Source organism: Suncus etruscus, chromosome 9, assembly GCF_024139225.1.
Source record: "Suncus etruscus isolate mSunEtr1 chromosome 9, mSunEtr1.pri.cur, whole genome shotgun sequence".
NCBI lineage: Eukaryota > Metazoa > Chordata > Mammalia > Eulipotyphla > Soricidae > Suncus > Suncus etruscus.
Window position 1 is genome coordinate 111002012 of NC_064856.1, and position 20154 is coordinate 111022165.

At 56.6% G+C, this 20154-nt stretch overlaps 2 protein-coding genes across 2 annotated transcripts; both read right to left on the reverse strand.

Moving 5' to 3' along the window:
- Nucleotides 1–1233: 1233 nt before the first annotated feature.
- TBX10 (T-box transcription factor 10) lies at nt 1234–12785 on the reverse strand. The gene is made up of 12 exons (XM_049780891.1): nt 12673–12785; nt 8965–9111; nt 8090–8287; nt 7841–8019; nt 7665–7736; nt 4935–5199; nt 3909–4010; nt 3642–3813; nt 2407–2562; nt 2207–2274; nt 1971–2068; nt 1234–1610 (listed from the first exon to the last, which is right to left on the reverse strand). The coding sequence occupies exons 1-12, from the start codon at nt 12783–12785 to the stop codon at nt 1234–1236; spliced, it is 1947 nt and encodes a 648-aa protein (XP_049636848.1).
- Nucleotides 12786–12789: 4 nt separating this feature from the next.
- Nucleotides 12790–17515, reverse strand: LOC126018797 (aldehyde dehydrogenase family 3 member B2-like). The gene is made up of 9 exons (XM_049780892.1): nt 17354–17515; nt 17115–17225; nt 16573–16693; nt 16331–16416; nt 16160–16241; nt 14702–15088; nt 14412–14578; nt 14053–14152; nt 12790–12974 (listed from the first exon to the last, which is right to left on the reverse strand). Exons 1-9 carry the CDS (start codon nt 17513–17515, stop codon nt 12790–12792), a joined length of 1401 nt encoding a protein of 466 aa, XP_049636849.1.
- Nucleotides 17516–20154: the final 2639 nt, after the last annotated feature.

The window sequence follows — 20154 nt, forward strand, 5'->3', positions numbered from 1 at the left end:
TCATTGGCCGCGTTCAGAGTGGTGGGCGGAGCCTCTATACAGGGGCGTGTTTCTGGGTGGGTATGGTCCCGGATGACCCCGCCCCCGAGTGGCCGTCCTGGCCGGAAGAGGCGGGTCCGGCTCCTTTACTTCCGGCGGAAACTGACATCTCGGAGGGGCGGGGCTGGAACGGCGGAGCTCGAGGTTAAATTCAGCCCGAGACCTGGGAACTCGGGGCCTGACCCCATGCCCCGCGGCTCCCGCGTTGCTGGTCCCTCTTTTGTTTTTGTTTTTTTTTTTTGGTGGGGGGGTATAACATATTTATCAAACATTTTTTTCAAATATCCAGAACTAAAATTGGTGGGATTATACAGGGTTCCTATTTAAAAACATTTTTTAAGGGGCCGGAGAGATAGCATGGAGGTAAGGCGTTTACCTTTCATGCAGAAGGTCATCAGTTCGAATCCCAGTGTCCCATATGGTCCCCTGTGCCTGCCAGGAGCAATTTCTGAGCATGGAGCCAGGAAAAACCCCTGAGCACTGCCGGGTGTGACCCAAAAACCACACACAAAAAAAAAACATTTTTTAAATAAATATTTTTTGGGGGGTCGGAGAGATAGCACGGACCTAGGGCCTTCCACGCAGAAGGACGGGGGTTCGAATCCCAGTATCCCATATGGCCTCCCGAGCCTACCAGGAGCGATTTCTGAGCCGAGAGCCATTGGAAGGGTTGTGAGGGAAGATATTAGTGGGGTGCATGGAGTGCCTCTGCACTGTCTCAGATCCTTGAGCCCTAAGTCACACACACACACACACACACACACATACACACACACACACACACACACCTTATCCCTGGGATCCTGGTTCTGTGCCCTCCCCCCAGCATCCCCAGCATTGCACACTGTGACTAACCCCAGAAGAGAAGCCATCCCTGAGTTCTGCCGGCCTGCCCACTTGAGCAGATCTGTCCTTAGGGAGGGCCATACCCCTCCAGGGGCAATGCCACAGAACTGGTCTCAGCACCTTTATTTACCAACCCTCTCAGGGCATCCCCAAACCCCAGGTATGGGGACAGAAAACACATTCAAGGTCCATCTCAAATGTTTTAATGTGGGGAGAGGGAGCAGAAGGGCAGGGCGTGGAGGAAGGATCAAGGAAGCTTACCAGGCAGGAGGCAGGGCCCAGAGGGCTGGTCTGGGTTCTGGCCCAATTGGCCTCATGTTGCCAGACACACATTTCCACACTGAGCTCTTACCTGCCCTGCTCTGCGTGGGAGGGGAGAGGGGCTAAGGGGGTGCCATCCAGGGTAAAGGGACTTTGTCCACAGGCCTCCATCCTTAGGGGAGGATCCTGGCCAGGCACCCTACACAGGGCAGTGGGAGACAAGAGCCTCAGCCCAGCTGGAAGGGGCCTGGTCTCCTGCAGCTCATCAGCCTGCATGCTGGGAAGGGGGTATGGTGTATGCCGGGCCCTTGGGACCCCCCTAGGACTTGAGATCCGAGGATATAGGCCCTGGTAGGGGAGGGGCCGGTAGGTGGCCTGGGCCAGCAAAGCCTCAGGTGGGGCCAGCAGTTGGTGGTGAAGCCGAGCAGCTGTCCTGGAGGCAGGGGCTGGAGCTCTGCTGGGGTCTGAGGAAGAAGGAAGTCTCCTGCTAGGGTCTAAGAGGAAGTCAGGGGAGTGGAGTGAACTCCAAATTGTCCTTCACACACTGAGTCTCCCTCTCACACTGAACGCCTCCCACTCTTTCTTTATCTCATTCTGACCTCTGCCTGGATTCCTTTCTTACTGTCTGCCTGTCTAAATCCCTCCCCATCCTCCGAGACTCAGCTAACAAACCACCTCCTGCAGGAAGCCCTCCAGTCCTGCTACCTTGGTCTCTGGCCCTTCTCCATCCCTGCCTGCCTTTGCTGTGGCCTCACATAGTTCCGAAACTTCAGCCTCCCTCTCTGAACACAGAGGAGTCCTGTGGCATGGCTGGGGGGCCTCACCTCTCCTCTGCTCTGTGGAACCCTTCAGAAGGCAGGAGGAACCCAGGCTGCTATGACTTCGGGCTAGGGTGCCAAGCAGGGGCTGTGGAGTCACAGTCCTAAAACTGGGGCAGGCAGGAGGGGCATGGGGGTCACAGCCAGAATCAGGACAAGTCTGTAGCCGTGACCCCACCTTGCTACCTGGGGTTGGGGTTGAGGGGCTGGACAAGGCAGCACCAGGGGGGCTCAGACCATACCAGGAATCCGGGTCAGCCTCCCTGAAACCCTTGGCAAAAGGGTTGCTGGCGATTTTCAGCTGGGTTATCTGCAGGGGAGAAAGTCCAGAGATGGGTCAGCAGGAAGCTGGAGGGACACAGTGCTGCCCACCTGTCCTTTCTGCTTCCCCACTCCTTACACCCGGGTGTCTGTTGCCTGTCCACCCTGCAGCCCCACCCACCCTGTGGTTCTGATAGGCCGTCACGGCGGTGAACTGGGTCTCAGTGAAGACGAAGGACTTGAAGTTCTCCTGGGCATAGCGCTCGCTGTCCTTGCGCGGGTCCATGAACACCACGTGGAGGCGGGGCTGGTAGCGGTGCATGGAGTTGAGGATGATCTGGGGGTGCGGAAGCGGGTGTGGATGGTGCCTCAGCGCACACCCTCCCTGACGCTGGTGTCCTCCTGGGCCCATGCTCCCCTTTTCTGGGTAACTGTGTGGGCTACTTGTACACATCTGCAGGTTGGGGCCCGTGGCTCTTCATGCTCAGTCACTGATTTTGTTTTTGAGCCACACGCGGCAATGCTCAGGGGTTCCTCCTGGCTCTGCACTCAGTAATCATTCCTGGTGGGGCTCAGGGAACAATGTGGGATGCAGGAGGTTGAACCAGGGTTAAGGCTAACGCCCTCTCCATTATGGCTATGCTCTCTCTCTCTGGCCCTGGTGTCTTAACTTCTTACACTACCAGCTGAACCCACAGAGGCAGGATCTGACCACCCCATCAGCCAATGCTTTCTTCTGAGTGTCTACTATGTCTCCTGCCCTTCTCTCCAATTCCCTGGCTGCCCTCTTGAGCTATCTCAGGACTGTGTTTACCAGAATCTCCCCCATTTCCCCAGCCTATCTCCCATCGTCCTGCCCAGTTCCCCCAGACTTGTTTACAGCAGCCGACTGAGGGCGCTGAGACCCACAGCAGAGGCTGCATGCAAGGTGGCTGGTCCTGCCATCACACCCACAATAGACCCTGCCTCACATGACCATGCCCAGGAGCACTCTTGGCTACGCCCCAGATGGCCAGCTTGGCCCCATCATAGACCATGCCCAGATACATCTGTACCCCCATGTCCACTGGCCCCAGAAGCCCTGTCTTGGTTATGCTCCATGAAGCCATCGGCCCCGCCCCATACCATGCCTCGACGTGGCCCCGCCCATTCGACCACGCCCAACACCTTCCAGGCCACACCCCTAAGGTCTGATTGGTCCCGCCCAGGCCACGCCCCGATACGACTCTGCCCCTATGCTCCTCAGAAGCCCCGCCTTGGCTACGCTTCCTAAGTCTAAGACCTGATTGGCCCCGCCCCAGACCACGCCCCCTAAGAGGCTCCGCCCCTGCATCCCCGCCTCGGCCAGGGTCCTGAGGTCTGATTGGTCCCGCCCGCCCAAGACCCCGCCCACAGCCCGCCCCTCGTCCCGCTCACGTGGCCGTTGTCGTCCAGCAGGTTGTTGGTGAGCTTGAGCTTGTCGAACGACACCATCTGCCGCATCCACTGGGCGCCCTTGGCCGGCGAGTCCGGGTGGAAGTGCACGCGGCCCGGCGTGGCGGGGTCCGCCTTGCCCGCCACCAGCCAGGCCGAGCTGTGGAAGGCGTACCTGGGGGCAGAGCCCGGGACCCCCGTTGGCACCGCGAAGGCATCCCCTGCGCGGGGCTGGCTCCGGGCCCTCCCCTCCGCCCGGCCCCGCGCCACCTGTAGCGCTTGTCGTCCAGCGGCACGAAGTCCATGAGCAGCGCGTAGTCGGCCAGCGCGTCCATGCCCAGGATCTTCACCTGGAAGGCGGGGAACATCCTCCTGCGGCGGGGAGGGGCTCAGTGCGACGGACACACGGACACAGCGGGAGACATGGACTGACATGGACAGACACACGGATGACACACGGTGACAGACACGGACAGATGGGTGGGCACGGTAACACAGTGACAAAGACACAAGACACACAAAGACAGAAACACGGACACACAGCGGCATACAGACACATAGCAACATACACACGACATGCCCAATGACAGACACACACGGACACACAACAACAGATACATGGACACACATAATGACAGACAGACACAATGACAGACTCAATTACAGACAGCTACAAATACGGACAGATACAATAACATGCAGCAACAGATATGGACACAGATGCACCCAGTGACACACCACAGCGACACAGCAACAAGCATGCACAGAAATTCATAGCCAGGGGGCCGGAGAGATAGCATGGAGGTAAGGCGTTTGCCTTGCATGCAGAAGGACGGTGGTTCGAATCCCGGCATCCCATATGGTCCCCCAAGCCTGCCAGGAGGGATTTCTGAGCAGAGAGCCTGGAGTAAGCCCTAAGCGCTGCCGGGTGTGACCCAAAAACCAAAACAAACCAACAACAACAACAAAAAAAAAAAACCCTAGAAATTTATAACCAGACATGGGCATGCTCAAACTATGCTGACACATGGTGACAGACCCACACACAGACACAATGACACATGGACACAAAGTGATGGACACACACTGGCTCAGATAGACACAGGACAGACACTCGGTCTCACACACGTGCACAAAGACATGGGACAGACACATGGGACTGACATATATTCATGGCCCCACACACTGACGCAGACACACTGATAAACTGATGAGACGCAGACACTGAACTCACACACACACACACACACACACACACACACACTTTCACACTGGTCCCCACACTCAAGCCCACACCTGCCCGCTTTGGTGACGATCATCTCGGTGCCCAGACGGTGGAACTGCTCCCACAGCCCCTTCATCTCCAATTGCACCGTCACCCCAGACACCAGCGGGTTCTTGGAGCCGCGTCCCATGGGCTCTGGCCCCACCTGGGCCTCTGCAGAATTGGGGGCTGCCGAGGGGTACGCCAGGGCCCGCAGAGACTCACAACTGGAGCTGGGCGCAGACAGTGGGTAGGCATTGGTGGGCGCAAGTAACCCGAGGCTGGCAGAGAGAAAGGCTGGGGGTGGGGGAAGAAGACGAAAGTGTGGGCATCTCTGCCCCCCAGCCCTCAGGAATAGCCTGGAAGCTGTGTGGAAGGGTCTCTTTCTCCAAGAAGCTCGCCTAGACTGTAGGCTTATCTTCCTGTCTCCACACCCTTTAGTGAAGGAAATGCTCCCTGAAAATCTTCCCCCCCAGGCCCCAGAGGCCACACCTGGCTGTCCCCCTCCTTTGGAGAGTTCTGTCCCTGTGTCACCCCTGGGCCCAGCTTCCACTCTTCCTCACACCACCTCAGAGGCCCCTGGGAGGGGCAGCGAAGACCCGCCTGGGGTGATAGGACAGGTGAGGAGACAGGTGGGGCCTTCTTGGGCTCTGAGGGCCTCGTGGATGCCCCTTGCGCCCCTCTCTGGCCTGCACACCGCCCTGCTCTGGTACAACTCTCTGAGGTAGGGTGGGGTGGGCAGTGGCCAAAGCAAACCGGGTCCCGGAAACGGCCAGTGCTGATGAGTTTCGGGCACCCCTGTGGGGGTCAGGGGTCGGAACTCAGCACCCAGGACACGGAGCAAAGAATGAGCGCATCACCCCACAATCCGAGCCGTGGGTGGGATCGAGGCGGTTTGGGTGCTGTTTTCCCCATGACTTTCATCACAGGTAGGGGCAGCAGAAGTGAGATGAGGCCCCCAAGACAAGCGGGGGGGGGGGTGCTCGCAGAGGAAGGGGGCTAGGCAGCAGGAGACCTCGAGGATGCAGATAAGAACTTTCGGGCCCAAGACCCTGGGGCAGCTGAGGGGGAGCGCTGGGCCGGGTGGGTTGTCTGGGGCCCTCCTGGAACTTTCGGGGATGGGGGATGTGGACGAAAGTTTTGGACTCAAGGAGCTGTTTGCACATACATAGCCCAACACCATGGAACTCCCCATTTCTAGTGGCTGCCCGGCTCCTGTCACTGCCAACTGATATGTTCCCGGTGCCCCCATCTCTCCCGGCCCTCAGCATGGCATCACTGGGCACCTGGTATGGGCAGTGAACCCCGGGATCCCTCCTGAAATGGTAACTTCCATTTTCTGAGTTTTTCTCCCAGTGAAGATTTTCTTAAATTTCGGGGCTAAGGGCTGGAGAGATAGCACAGCGGCGTTTGCCTTGCAAGCAGCTGACCAAGGACCTAAGGTGGTTGGTTCGAATCCCGGCGTCCCATATGGTCCCCCGTGCCTGCCAGGAGCTATTTCTGAGCAGATAGCCAGGAGTAACCCCTGAGCACTGCCGGGTGTGGCCCAAAAACAAACAAAAAAATTCAGGGCTAAAGGGGGCTGGAGTGATAGCACAGTAGTAGGGCCTTTGCCTTGCACACGACCAAATTGGGATAGACCTGGGTTTGATCCCCAGCATCACATAGGGTCCCCCAAGCCTGCCAGGAGTTATTTCTGAGCACAGAACCAGGAGTAATCCCTGAGTACCGTTGGGTGTGGTCCAAAACCCAAATAAATAATAATAATAATAATAATAATAATAATAATAATAATAATAATAATACCAGGTCTGGATCCATAGCACAGCTGGTGTTGTTTTGTTTTGTTTTTGTTTTTGTTTCTGTTTCTGTTTTTGGGTCACACCCGATAACGCTCAGGGAGTACTCCTGTCTCTATGCTCAGAAATCGGTTCTGGCAGGCTTGGGGACTATATGGGATGCCGGGATTCAAACCACTGTCCTTCTGCATGCAAGGCAAATGCCTTACCTCCATGCTATCTCTGGCACCAGGGATGGTGGTTTTTTTTTTCTTTTACCTGGTTGACCCAGGTTCAATCTCCGGCATCCCATAGGGTCCCCCAAGCACCGCCAGGAGTGATTTCTGGGTGTAGAGTCAGGAGGAACCCCTGAGTGACCAAAAGAAAAAAAATTTTCTTAGCTTTTTGGTTCTTTGGCTTTTGGTTTTTGGGCCATACCCATGGTGCTCAGGGATCACTCCTGACACACCTTGGGGCGTTATGAGGTGAAGGGGATCAAACCCAGGTCAGCCGCACGCAAAGCCAGCCTCTTACCGCCATGCTATATCTCTCCAGCTCTCAGTAAAAAACTATTTCTAGGGAGAAAAGAAAATCCTCAAATAAGAATTTTCTTTCCTTGCAGCTGAGTTGGGGCAAGGGAGCCCCAAGCAGGGGAGCAGCTTTGAATCTGGACAGACAGATGCTGGAGGGGTGGGGGAGATGGGGTGCAGAGCTGGTGTCTGGTGGGCTCCAGACTGCCTCCCAACCCCGGTTCGACACCTCAACATCCCGGATCAGTTTTGGGGGGTATAGAGGGACAGGCTCAAGGCCAATCCCCAGGCACAGCTCTCCTGTCCCTGCAACTAACATCTCCCAAATTTGCACTGGGGGTCCAATCCAGGGGTCCCACCCCACTCTCCAGCTCAGCACCTGGGTCCAGGGGGGGCTTTCTTTGTGCCTTGCTGCAGCCCCAGCCCCTACAGAGCCCCCCCATCCCAACCGTACCTGCCATGGACACAGCCCTGAGGTCCGGCTGCTTGGGGACCCACCGCGCGATGGCAGGAGGGACTCCGGGACCTTCGGCACAGACACTGGTGGGCCCCACTTTGGGGGTGCTCCTGGCTTCTCCTCTGAGGGATTCCGGCCCACGGCAGCAGTTCCTTCTCCACACAGCCCCTCACACTGGGCTGGCAGCAGCGGGCCGAGGGCTGTGACGTTGGCAGCTGCCGCCCCTCCCTTCTGGCCCCCCAGCCGCCTCCAATCGATGGGCTCATGGTAGGGCAGGGCTGGGGTCCACAGGGGCCCGGGCCTGACTGACTGGAGGGCCTGGGGCAGGTGGGCCAGGAAACTGAGCAGGTCCCTGTGGGGGGCCCCTCGTGTCTCAGTTTCCCTAACTGAGCCAAGTGCATTTCAGAAGCGCCGGCACCCACCTGTCGATGGGGCTGCCTGGTTCCTGCAGAGTTGGGGGGCACATGAAGGCCTCGGGATGGGGGATTCTGGGATGTTCCCCCTGATTGAGGCTGGTCACGGAAGACATGGGGGTCATTTGATGGGAGGGTGGGGGACCCTTGACCTTGGTCCAGGTGGGCATCTCTGGACCCTTGTCACCCACACTTGGAGGAGATGCCCTAAGTAAACACTCAGGCCAGAGCTCATGTGAACAACCACAGGGCCCTGTCCATGTTGGCATAGGGACTCGGGGGACAAAGAGGCCTGAGCGGGAGACCCCTGAGGTGGCATAGACCCCTCCTTTCTGAACACCTATCTGCTACCCGGCCGGGAAGGAAGGCACCACCACCAGCTCTGAGGTTGGCCCTGAGAGCTGTGAGGAATCCCCGAGTTTGGGTGGGAGGCACCTCCTGCCCCATGGGCTGGGGTGGAAGTGAGGGGCGAGTGAGGCTGGGAGCGCTATCAGTGTTTGAATGTGTGCATGGCTGTCCACATAGACCTCTGCTCTGCCCCCCACATGTGGGTGACTCCTATGTACACAGATGGACATGAGCACACACACAGATACACACGCCCAATTACATACACAGATAGGCTCACGCACAGCCACAGACACACACACAGGTTCGCAAAAGGTCACAGACACTCATCCATACATCCACGCCGGCTCACGTATGTATGGTCACAGAAACACACACATGAAGGCGCTCACAGGCTCCCACATACGCGCGTACAGACATAGGCTCACACATGATCCCAGATCACACACACAGGCTCACGTTCACACTTACACATGGCAGAGACCCACACACACCACACACATGCTCACGCGTGCACTCCCCCACTGATGTCTTACACAGCCCCATCCGCCGGCCTGCGCTTCCTGCCCGAGGCGAGCTGGCCCCCCGCCCCCTCATCTATCTTGCCTGCCAGCCTGTCCCCCGTGCCCCCTAATCCTCCACACCTTCTCATCTCGGCGCTCGATAGGGGCAGCTGGTGGCAGCTGTGGCCGCGGGGAGATGGATGGGCCAGCGGGCGGGGGCAGTGGGGAGGGGGCGCCTGTCAGCCAGAACCCTGCCCTGTCTGTCCTTCCATGTGGAGGTCCAGGGAGTCCCTGACGGACTCCTCGATCGGTCCCTCAGCCTCTGCACCTCCTTTTTGGACACCCCAGCCCTGAGCAGACTACCCAGGGTGGAGTATGCCCACGAAATCCCCTTCCCGCCCTGACCCCCAGGGAGCCTGGCTCATGGCAACCTAGAAATGCTCATCTCAGCCGAGGACCCAGAGAGCCCAGAAGGAAACAGACCCTAGAACAGTGCCCAGTCTCCCCGGAACAGCCCTGCGTGTATCTCAGAACAGTCCAGAGATCCCAGGACAGTGTGAGTTTTAATTCAAATCTTCACGAGCTCTGTGACCTTGAGCCAGTGATGGAACCTCTCTGTTCTTCAGCGCCCTCATCTGTAATTAGGAACTTCATATCTCGACATGTCATCCTCGGCTGAAATGATGGTCATAGTATCGAAAACAATGTCTGGCTCACCCCAAATACAACACATCCTTCAAGACTCTTGAAACCGAGGAATGTCACTCAGCATCAGAGACACTAAGACTCAAACCCTGGAACCTCAAAAATAGTTTATAATTTTTAAAGAGGTGCCAGAAGGGTAGAACAGCAGGAAGAGCATTTACTTTGCACATGGGCAACCTGGGTTCAGTCCTCAGTATCTCCAAGTACCAGGAATTCACAGCAGGTAAGGCTTTAATTTGCATGCAGTCCCCAGGTTTCAATCCTCGGCATCCTATATGGTCCCTTGAACCTGCTAGGAGTAGTTTCTGATCACAGAGCCAGGAGTAACCTCTGAACACTGCAGGGTGTGGCCCCAAACTCCCAAATTTTTTCATTTGGAGTTTGCAGGTAGGGCCCGCTGCTTAGCAAGTGTTCCACCCAACTTTGGTCCCCGTAACCCCTGAGCACTGCCAGAGGCCAGCTCGAGAAATGCCGGATGTGACCCAGAAACAGAAAGAAGGAAGGAAAACCTTCTTACTTCTCAAGTCAGGCACCCACAGGGCACCCACAGGGCGTTCTCACTGAGTCTGGGTGCTGCCACCTGGCATGCAGGAGGATGACGGTGAGAGAGGGGAAACTGATGCCCACATAGCTGTGCCCCTCAGAAACGGTCATGCCTCAGAAGACCATTTGAGAGCTGAGGAGGGTGGTGCCTCTGGGTGCCCACACCCTGCCACACCTGGCCTCAGGCACTGGTCTGAGCACCACTGCGCCCCACTTGGTGGTCAACGAGGCAGCAGCTGAGGGAAGGGAGGGTCATGGAGGTTCAGCCAGAGCCCCTCCTGTTGGATCGGGGGAGGTGTGTCCAGGCTTTGGGGGACTGTTAGAACCCCCTTACTTGCTGTGAACAAGTGTGTGGTATCTTTAGTTTCCGTGCAGGCCTTGGTGACGGCACACAAAGGCACGCACAAATGCACACCACAAATGCACATACGCACACACACATGTTGGATCATTGTGTCCTACCCTAATCAGTATTCGTACTCCATTCTAGGTGTGATCTGGCGATGCGATCACTGGGTCTCTCCCTTCTTGTAGTCCTTCTCCACCAAGGGTGTGGCCTGCTTCTTGCCAGTCAAAGCCGGGTTTCAGGAAGGAAAGGGCTCATTCTATCTTCCTCCGCTAAGCTTCTTCCCTTCTCAGGAGCAGAAGGCTTGTGTGGTGGGATTCCTGGCCTTAATGTTGGAACCCCCTCCACTGTGTGGATTATTTTTTTTTCTTTTTCTTTTACTTGGGGGACAGGGGCAGCTGGGAATTTTTATTTCCCCTTGCTGGGACCTGGTTTCCTTCTTTTAAGGGTGTTCATGGAGTGGAAGGGGACCAGGAGCCAAGGTTGGAGCCCCGGTTCTGACTGAATACGAATGTGAGGATATGTTCGTGCCCGTGCTGGGCACACTGTGTATTCATGTTACCAGGGTGAGGACAGCCTGGGGATGAACTCTGCTGAGTTGAGGAAGCAAGGGGCCCTGGCAACTTCTGATGCTGTATGACATGGGGTTAGTGACTGGGGTTATAAGGAAACAGAGACTCATATGGCCCCTGGATCGCCACATTCATTCTAATGTCCCTTTAAGTGTTAAGCCCTCAGTTATGAGGTACCCCTAATAATCACTTTCTGAGCAGTTAGCACCAGAGTATCTAAGACCAGGGCTGAAGTGCTGGAGGGGCCCCCTGCTAGATTGCTCTCTCAGTCTCTCTCCCCCACACATACCCAGGGCTGGCTGTAAGTGTAAGGTCAGCCAATGTCCTGGGGGTCTGGTTACCCAATATTTCAGCCAGGTTTGGAATATTCCAAACCATTTGGCCTGCACCTATTCCTCTCATTCATCCATTATCCATCCCTCTACCCACACACGACCTGCCTACTTATCCATATGTCCATCATTGATCCACCATATATTCACCCATTTATTATCTATACACTTATCTATCAGTTTATATCTGTCCATTCTCCATATATCTCCATATATTTGTCCATTCTCCAGTTCACACAGCCATCCACTCATCCATCCACCAATCCATCCACCCACCAACCCAACTATCCATTCACCCAACCACCCAACCGTCCATTCACCCACCCAACCATTCACCCAAACATACATCCACCCACCCAATCATCCATTCACTGAATATCCATCCACCCACTCAACTATCCACCCACCCAACTATTCACCCATCCACCCCTCACTCATCTATTCACCCATCCACCCAACCATCCATCCATTTACCCACCAACACTCTCATCTATACACCATACATAGATATGTTCATCCATCTGTTCATTCATAATCTATCCAGTTCCCAACCCACCCACTCACCCATTTATCCATTCACCCAATAACCCCCAGTACCCACACACTCATCCATCCATCCTCCATCCATTATCTATTCATAATCTCCCCAGCTATCATCTCTTCACCCACCTACTCTTCCATCCATCATCTACCCACTCCTCCCAATAATCCATCCTTCATTCTTGAATTTCTCCTCCATCCTCTACCTACCACACACCACACATCCCTTCTTCATTTCAATGAATGAGACACTCCTTTCATTCATTCCTTCACCCCCTGTTCAGTACCTTCTTGGTGAGTTCACTGTGTCCTTTGCATTAACAATCAGCCCTTTCTTGCAGTGCTCAGGAGAACAAAACCATCTTTCCCCTTCTTTGGTTATGTTTTAGGGTTATACCTGGGGTGCTGTGTGGTCGGGTGTCAACTCCTGGCAATGCTTAGGGACCAAGCAATGTGAGAGATTTGAACTCAGGGACATGCAATCTGGGCATGTATATTTTTCCTCATGACACATCAAGTCAGATAAATTCAGCCCCCCCTCAATGAGGGCAGAAACAGAGCTGTTAGTAGTCACTGGGTACTGAGGAGCCAGTTTACATACAGATCTGATGCAAGTGGGTCCATCCAGTGCAGGACCTGCCCAGCCTGGGGCAAACCCACCTTTGCAGCAGGCTTCACTTCTCGGGTTGGCCTGCCCACTCACCTGGGAACCACAGGCCCCCAGAGCCAGATCCTGGCAGTCCTGCTCAGCATTTCACGCTTTTGAGGAGGGCTGGACACCGAGGATGCGTGGGAGCCGGGTGTTGGGGGGGACATGCGCTCACTGGATGGTGCAGTTTGGAAACTCCACTGCCCAGGTTATCAGTTTCCTGGACCAGGGCCCTACGGGCGGGTAGCGGACCTGGTTCAGCTGCTCCAAGTGGTGCGAGGACAGCACACAGGAGCGGAAGTGTGAGAAGGTGTCGAAGGAGAACTTGCCGTGGTACCTGCCCATGCCGCTGTTGCCTGGGGTCAAGACAGATGTGAACTCAGCCTCTGCTCGGTCTCTCTCTCTCTCTCTCTCCCTCTCCCCACCCTTCTCTCTCCCATCTTCTCTCCCCTCTTCTCTCTTCTCTCCTCTCTCTCTCCCCTCTTCTCTCCTCTTCTCTCTCGTCTTCTCTCTCTCTCCTCCCCACCCCTCTCTCCCATCTTCTCTCTCTTCTCTCTCTCCCCTCTTCTCTCTCCTCTCCTCTCTCTCTCCCATCTTCTCTCTCCTCTCTTCTTCTCTTCTCTTCTCTTCTCTTCTTCTTCTTTTTTTTGTTTTTGTTTTTGTTTTTGTTTTTGGGCCACACCCGGCGGTGCTCAGGGGTTACTCCTGGCTGTCTGCTCAGAAATAGCTCCTGGCAGGCACGGGGGACCATATGGGACACCGGGATTCGAACCAACCACCTTTGGTCCTGGATCGGCTGCTTGCAAGGCAAACGCCGCTGTGCTATCTCTCCGGGCCTCTTCTCTTCTCTTCTCTTCTCTTCTCTTCTCTTCTCTTCTCTTCTCTTCTCTTCTCTTCTCTTCTCTTCTCTTCTCTTCTCTTCTCTTTCTTCTCTTTTCTTCTCTTCTCTTCTCTCTCCTCTTCTCTTTCTCCTCTGCTCTCCTCTCTCTCTCCCCTCTTCTCTCTCCTCTTCTCTGTCTCTCTGTCTCTGTCTCTCTCTGTCTCTCTCTGTCTCTCTCTCTGTCTCTCTCTCTCTGTCTCTGTCTCTGTCTCTCTCTGTCTTCTCTCTCTCTGTCTCTCTGTCTCTCTCTCTCTCCCCCTCCCTCCCTCTCCCCCCTAGTTTTGGGACCACACCTGGCAGTGTTCAGGGATCACTCCTGGCTCTGTGTTCAGGGCTCACTTCTGACTCTGCTCAGGGCTTGCTCCTGCTTCCTCGCTAAGGGGTTGATTGCTCCTGGCTCTGTGCTCAGGGATTGGTCCTGGCCTGCTCTTGGGCCCTTATGCAATGCTGGGAGTGGAAGGCAAGCTCTGTGCCCGCTGTCCTATCCCTCACAGGCATTTTGAGGTCAGGGCACAGGGGCCTCGGGAGGTCCAGGGCTGGGAGAGTGTGCTCACCGATGCCCCCGAAGGGTAGGGTCATCTGAGACAAGAACACGAAGCCGTCGTTGCTGGTGAAGCTGCCGCTGCTGGTGCGATCCAGGACCTTGTGGATCACCTGGGAGGCGAGAGGCGGGCAGAGGCTGTGATGGGGGCTCGCTGCCCTTCTGAACAGAGGTGCCCACAAGCTCAGGGAGCTGGTGGCCAGGCCGGGCAGGAGGGGCACAGCGTCCTGTCCCCCACCCCGCTCCCAGAGCCCCTCTCTGCAGACCCTGGTGAAGACGGGTGCTCTGGACACGCCTCCTTTGTGCAGGACACACCCGTAGCAGAGCCTGGTGGGCAGCTGTGAGGGACCCGGGACCCCCAGCCCGGCGCACCTGGCTGTCCCGGGAGAAGGCGTACAGGGCCAGCGGCTTCTCCCGCCGCCGGATGAACTCGACGGCCTCGCCCATGCCGCCCACCGTGACGATGGGCAGGATGGGCCCGAAGATCTCCTCCTGCATCACCGGCTCCGTCTCCTGCACGTCCACCAGCACCGTGGGGGCTGCGGTGTGTAGGACGGGGCGGCTCAGGCAGGGCCCGCACCACCCGGCCTGCGTCCCTCTCCTCTGCCGGCCCGAGCAGGGAGCCCCGGGATGGGCAGGGTGTAGGCAGGGGCCCGGCTCACCGATGTAGCGGTCCCGGGGGTCGCTCTGGCCGCCGATGGCCACTTGCCCGCAGCGCAGCAGGCCCTGCAGCCGCTGGAAGTGCCGGTCGCTGACGATGCGGCCCAGATCGGGGGAGACCTGGGGGTCGGCGCCGAAGAAGCGGGTGATGGCCCTTTGCAGGGCGGGCAGCAGCCGCTCCCGCATCTCCCGGCTGCAGAGCACGTAGTCGGGGGCCACGCACGTCTGGCCCGCGTTGAAGAAGCGGAAGAGGGCCACGCGGTTGGCCGTGGTCTGGGGGTCGCAGTCGTCGTGCACGTAGCAGGGGTTCTTGCCCCCCAGTTCCAGCGTGACGGGGGTCAGGTGCTTGGCGGCCGCGCTCATGACCATCCTGCCCACGCGCGGGCTCCCTGGTGAGAGGGCAGCGGACACTCGAGATGGGTCAGCCCTTCCCGGGGCTCCCCGTCCCTGTGCTGAGTCGGACCCTCGCTCTGGCCCAGCACGGCACAGCCTCTGCCAGCCTGGCCTGCTCTCCTGGGCTGCCTTGTGAGAACCTGGTCCCTGCCAGTGCCCCAAGTGGCCCCTGCCCCAGTCCCCTGCTCCTGCCAATCTGGCAGCCTGAATCCCACAGCCCCCCTCTGGCCCTGGGCTCTGAGTAAGTCTTGTGCTCACCCACTCCTCACTCAGCCCCCCCACTGAACCCCCACCCTGTGACCTCAGGACCTCCTTCCCACCGTGCTGTGACTGACAAGTGAGTGAATGAATGAATGAATGAATGGGCGAGGGGGTAAAAGAATGAATGAATGAGTAGGCGAGTGGGTGAGGGTATGAATGAATGAGTGAGTGGGTGAGGGAATAAATGAATGAGTTAATGAATGAGAGGAGTGAGGTGAGTGAATGGGTGAGAAAATAAATAAATGGGTGAGTAGGTAAATGAATGAATGAATGAATGAAATAATGAATGAATAAATGAGTGATTGAGAATGAATGAATAGGGGCTGGAGAGAGAGCACAGCAGTAGGGCATTTGCCTTGCATGGGCCGACCCCAAACCTACTGTGGTTCAATTCCCAGCATTCCATGTGGTCCCCCGAGCCTGCCAGGGGTGATTTCTGAGCTCAGAGCCAGAGTAACCCTGAGCGTCGCTGGGTATGACCCAAAATAAACCAAAAAAGAAAAAGAATGAATGAGTGAGTGACTGAATGAATGAATGAATAAATGAATGAATGGATGAGGGGATAAATGAATGCACGAATGAATGAATGGAGAGAGTGGGTGAGAGGGTAGCCTGGGAGCTCTCCCATCCTTGCTGCGCCCCTCAGGGTGGTCCCTGCTGACTGCTCACAGCCCAGGAGGCATCAGGAAATTCCTGCTGGTCATCGAGGCCACTGGAGGCCGCACCTGAGTTCCCATCAAGCTGGGGGCCTTTCCAGCACCCGTGTCTGCTGGACCCTGTGGGCTCAGGTCTGCCCTCATCCTCACCCGTGAAGAAGATGTAGTCGAATTTCTCCTCCAGCAGCCGCCCCGTCTCCTGGGGGCCTCCCAACACCACTGTGAAGCAGCTCTGAAGGGCACACGGGGGTGGAGGGATGTTTAGGGTACCACAGGGCGGACGGTGGGGGGCAGTGAGCAGCAGCTGGCAGCACCACTCACCGGGTCCAGATACCGAGGCAGCAGCTGGGCCAGAACCCTCTCAACGCTTCTGCTTATTTCTGATGGCTTCAGCACCACGCAGTTCCCTGTAGGGCAGGAAGCATCCATAGGGGCTTCATTGAAGTAGGGTGGGACAGTGGGCACTGCCCGCTCCCCACACTGGGGCTGGACTCAGAGGAGGTTATGGTTGGGGTCACTGAATGCATGGAATTCTGGGTCTGGGGTCTGGGAGGGCCCCTCACCTGCGGCCAACGCACCCACCAGGGGCACCAGCGTGAGGTTGATGGGGTAGTTCCAGGGCCCCATGATGAGCACCAGGCCGTAGGGCTCCTTGCGGATGAAAGTAGAGCTGAGCTGCAGGAGCTACGGTACAGGGGAGTAATAAGCACCCCAGAGTAGGAGCCCCACCCAGACCCCTATGATCTGGGGTTTACAAATTTGGGCGGGGGTCACACCCGGCAGCGCTCAGTGCTTACTCCTGGCTCTATGCTCAGAAATCGTTCCTGGCAGGCTCGAGGACCATATGGGATGCCAAGATTCAAATCACCATCCTTCTGCATGCAAGGCAAGTGCTCTACCTCATGCTAGCTTCTGGCCTCACAAATTCTATTATTTTTTTTCTTTTTGGCTCACACCCTGTGGCACTCCAGGATTTCCTCCTGGCTCTGTGCTCAGGCATCACTCCTGGCATGCTCAGGGTGATGCTATGGGATGTCAGGAATAGAATCCGGATCAGCCATGTGCAAAGCAAATGCCCTCCCTGCCGGGCTCTGGCTGCACTCACCAAATTCTTGGCCACGGGCTCATCCTTGATCCAAGTGTTCAGGTTCCTCAGGGCAAAAGCCACCTCGTTCCGGCACAAGAGGAGCTCGGAGATGTCGGATTCAAAGTCGGACTGTGGGTGGATGGGGCCAAGTCCGAAGCGAGGCCGGGGCTCCCTGACTCTAGTTCCCGTTGCCCCTTTGTCCCCAAGAAGCTGACGGCCCAAGGGTCAGCATCAGGGAGAATCGGGGCCCAACCCACCTTGTGCAGGTCTTCAGCCAGAGCCTCCTGCAGCAGCTGCCTGTTCTCATTCAGGAAGCGTTCCAGGCCCTGCAGCTGCGTCCTACGGAACTCAGCTGGCACTGCTCGCCCCGTGCTCACCGTCTCCCGCAGCCGCTCCAACGCAGCCGTCCAGGGTGCCATCCTGCTGGGGGGTAGTGGGGGCCAGTCTGGGTCAACATCGCCTTCTCCCCCTGCCTGTGCCACATAGGGTCACTCCTCCAGACACAAGTCCCCTGCACCCCAATTGCATCCCATCCTGGGCATTGGGAAACCTGGGAACTGACCCAGGGTCTCTCCTCATTCTCTCTTTCCTGTCATTGTGGAGGCCATGTGGGGCTGGAGATCGAACCAAGGACTCCCACCTCACATGTGAGATGGGCACCCCTGACCCATTCCCCTGCCTGACCTAAGGGTCTATGTTCAGGGGGGACACTGGATCATTTTTTGTTTGTAGAGTGACACAGCCATTCCTTTGCTGCTTGAGAACCTCCAGGGCTACTCCCAAGAGAGTGTGCGTCCCAGGCCTCAGGGATGAAGTTTCTGGCCCTGAGTGCTGTTTGAAGTTTTGGTTTTCCCCTGTCCCCCTGTCCCAGTCTTGTACCTCCTTCCTGAGCTGGGGGCAGAGTCAGCCATGTCTGCCCTCACTGTATGCCCGGGGCAGTGCTAGTTCATTTTAGGGTGTGCTGAAGCCTCTCTTTGTCTCCCCACAAGCCAACTCGGGCTCCTCGATCTCCCCTGGGTCAGCTTAAGAGAGATCTCCCCACCCCCCAAGTTTTCCCAACAGCAGAGCCACCCTGTGGGCAAACCCGCCATGTTAACAATAACAACTGAAATGATGGGAGTGGAGCCAAGTGTGGGGCAGGTGACATCAAGGAAACCAGACTTGGCATGTGGGAGGGACCTGGATTCTTCCGGAGTGCAGGTGGGGTGCCAGACCAGCCCCCCTCAGCCTTTGGGGCTACTCTTACCCCATGATCAGAGGGAGGAATAGGCTGTGTGTCTGTCCTCAATGCTGTGGATTTTTTGTTTGTTTTGTTTTTGGGTCACATCTGGCAGTATTCAAGGGTCATTCCTGGCTCTGTGCTCAGAAATTGCCCCTGGCAGGCTCGGGGACCATAGGGGATGCTGGGAATTGAACCAACTTCCATCCTGGGTTGGCCGCGTGCAAGGCAAATGCCCTATTGCTGGACTCTCTCCGGCCCCATTGTGACTTGGATTTTTTTAAAAAATAATTTTTGTTGTGGAATTTTTGTTTTTTATTGTTTTTGCCACACCCAGTGGTATTCAGGTGTATTGAGGTACGCCCCACCTCAAAAATCCTCTCCATGTAACCCATTTCCCATGGCCTCTGCCACCCTGTCCGTGAGGCTTGGCGACACAGAATGAATGCACTGACCCAGACACAGCAGCGAACCCCTCGATGCTCCTGCCTGCTGGGACACCCAGGCTCAATCCCCATGCTCCCCTCTTCCTGCCCACATCCTGGAAGCATCTTCGGGGGCATGATGACCCCACTCACAGGGCCAAGCTGGAGCACCAGGGCCTGGAAGCTGATGCTCACTTGAGGGTGCTCCCAGCAGCCCTCACCCTGCTCCGGCCAAGTCACCCCACATACCCTGAGGGAGGCACGTTCTCTTGTCCTTTCCCTGCGTCTTGGGCTGCCATTCTACCTGCAGAGCCTGCGCGTCTCCCCTCTTTGAGGCTGTCTCCAAGCACTGCTCCCGTGGAAGCTCCAGCTGGCCAGACCAGCTGCCCACTGGCAGGGCGTGGCTGTCTACCTCCAGCTCTTGCCCACGCTGTCCCTGCTTCCTTTTCTAGGGCTGAGCCAGGTTCTGGGCAGGCCTGGAGGAGGGGGAGCCTGGAGGCCGGCCTGGAGGAAGAGGAGGAGACCTCGGGGTCAGAATCTTGGTAGCAGATGCAACCTCCTCCAGGAAATCCTCACACCTTCCAGATCTCTTCACCAAGCCCTCAAGTCTACCCCACCCCATCACACCACTATGCCCAGGGGGGTGCCCAGGTAATCCCTGAGGGGAGGCAGAGAATGAGGCCACAGGAGCCCAAGGGAAGACTGACTGGTTCCTTTGCTGCTCCTTTGTTTTCTTCACTGTGAAAGTCACTGACCCTTTCTGAGCTCCCCTGAGGGACCATAATTCTTGTAGGTGGAGGATGTTGGGACACAAGCAGACACAGTCACACTCTGTGCTTCGGGAATGTTCCTGGAAATCACCCAGGCCCTGGCAGCCCTGTACAAGGTCTCTGAACCAGTTTAGAAACTTTGGGTGGTTGGTTTGGTGTTGGGAGAGAACCCAGGGTTCCCATGTGAGGCCTGAGGCTGTGCCCAGGATTCATTCATTCGTCCACCTCAGTGGGTGTCTATGAGGGACCGGGAGGCTCACAACATCTGTCTCTATGTTGCTTTAGTACTTTTTTTTGTTTTGTTTTCTTTTCTTGGGTCACACCCAGCGTTGCTCAGGGGTTGCTCCTGGCTTTCTGCTCAGAAATAGCTCCTGGCAGGCATGGGGGACCCTATGGGACACTGGGATTCGAACTAACCACCTTTGGTCCTGGATTGGCTGCTTGCAAGGCAAACGCCGCTGTGCTATCTCTCCGGGCCCAGCTTTAGTACTCTTTTGACAGTGCTAACATGCACTAGACTTGTTCAGTCTCTGGACCTCTGTCATGTTCATACCATCTTTTTTTTTTCTTTTATCCATACCATCTTGATTACTGGTGTTTGCATTTTTGTCCATTTTGTTGGTTGGGGGCCACCCTGACGGTGC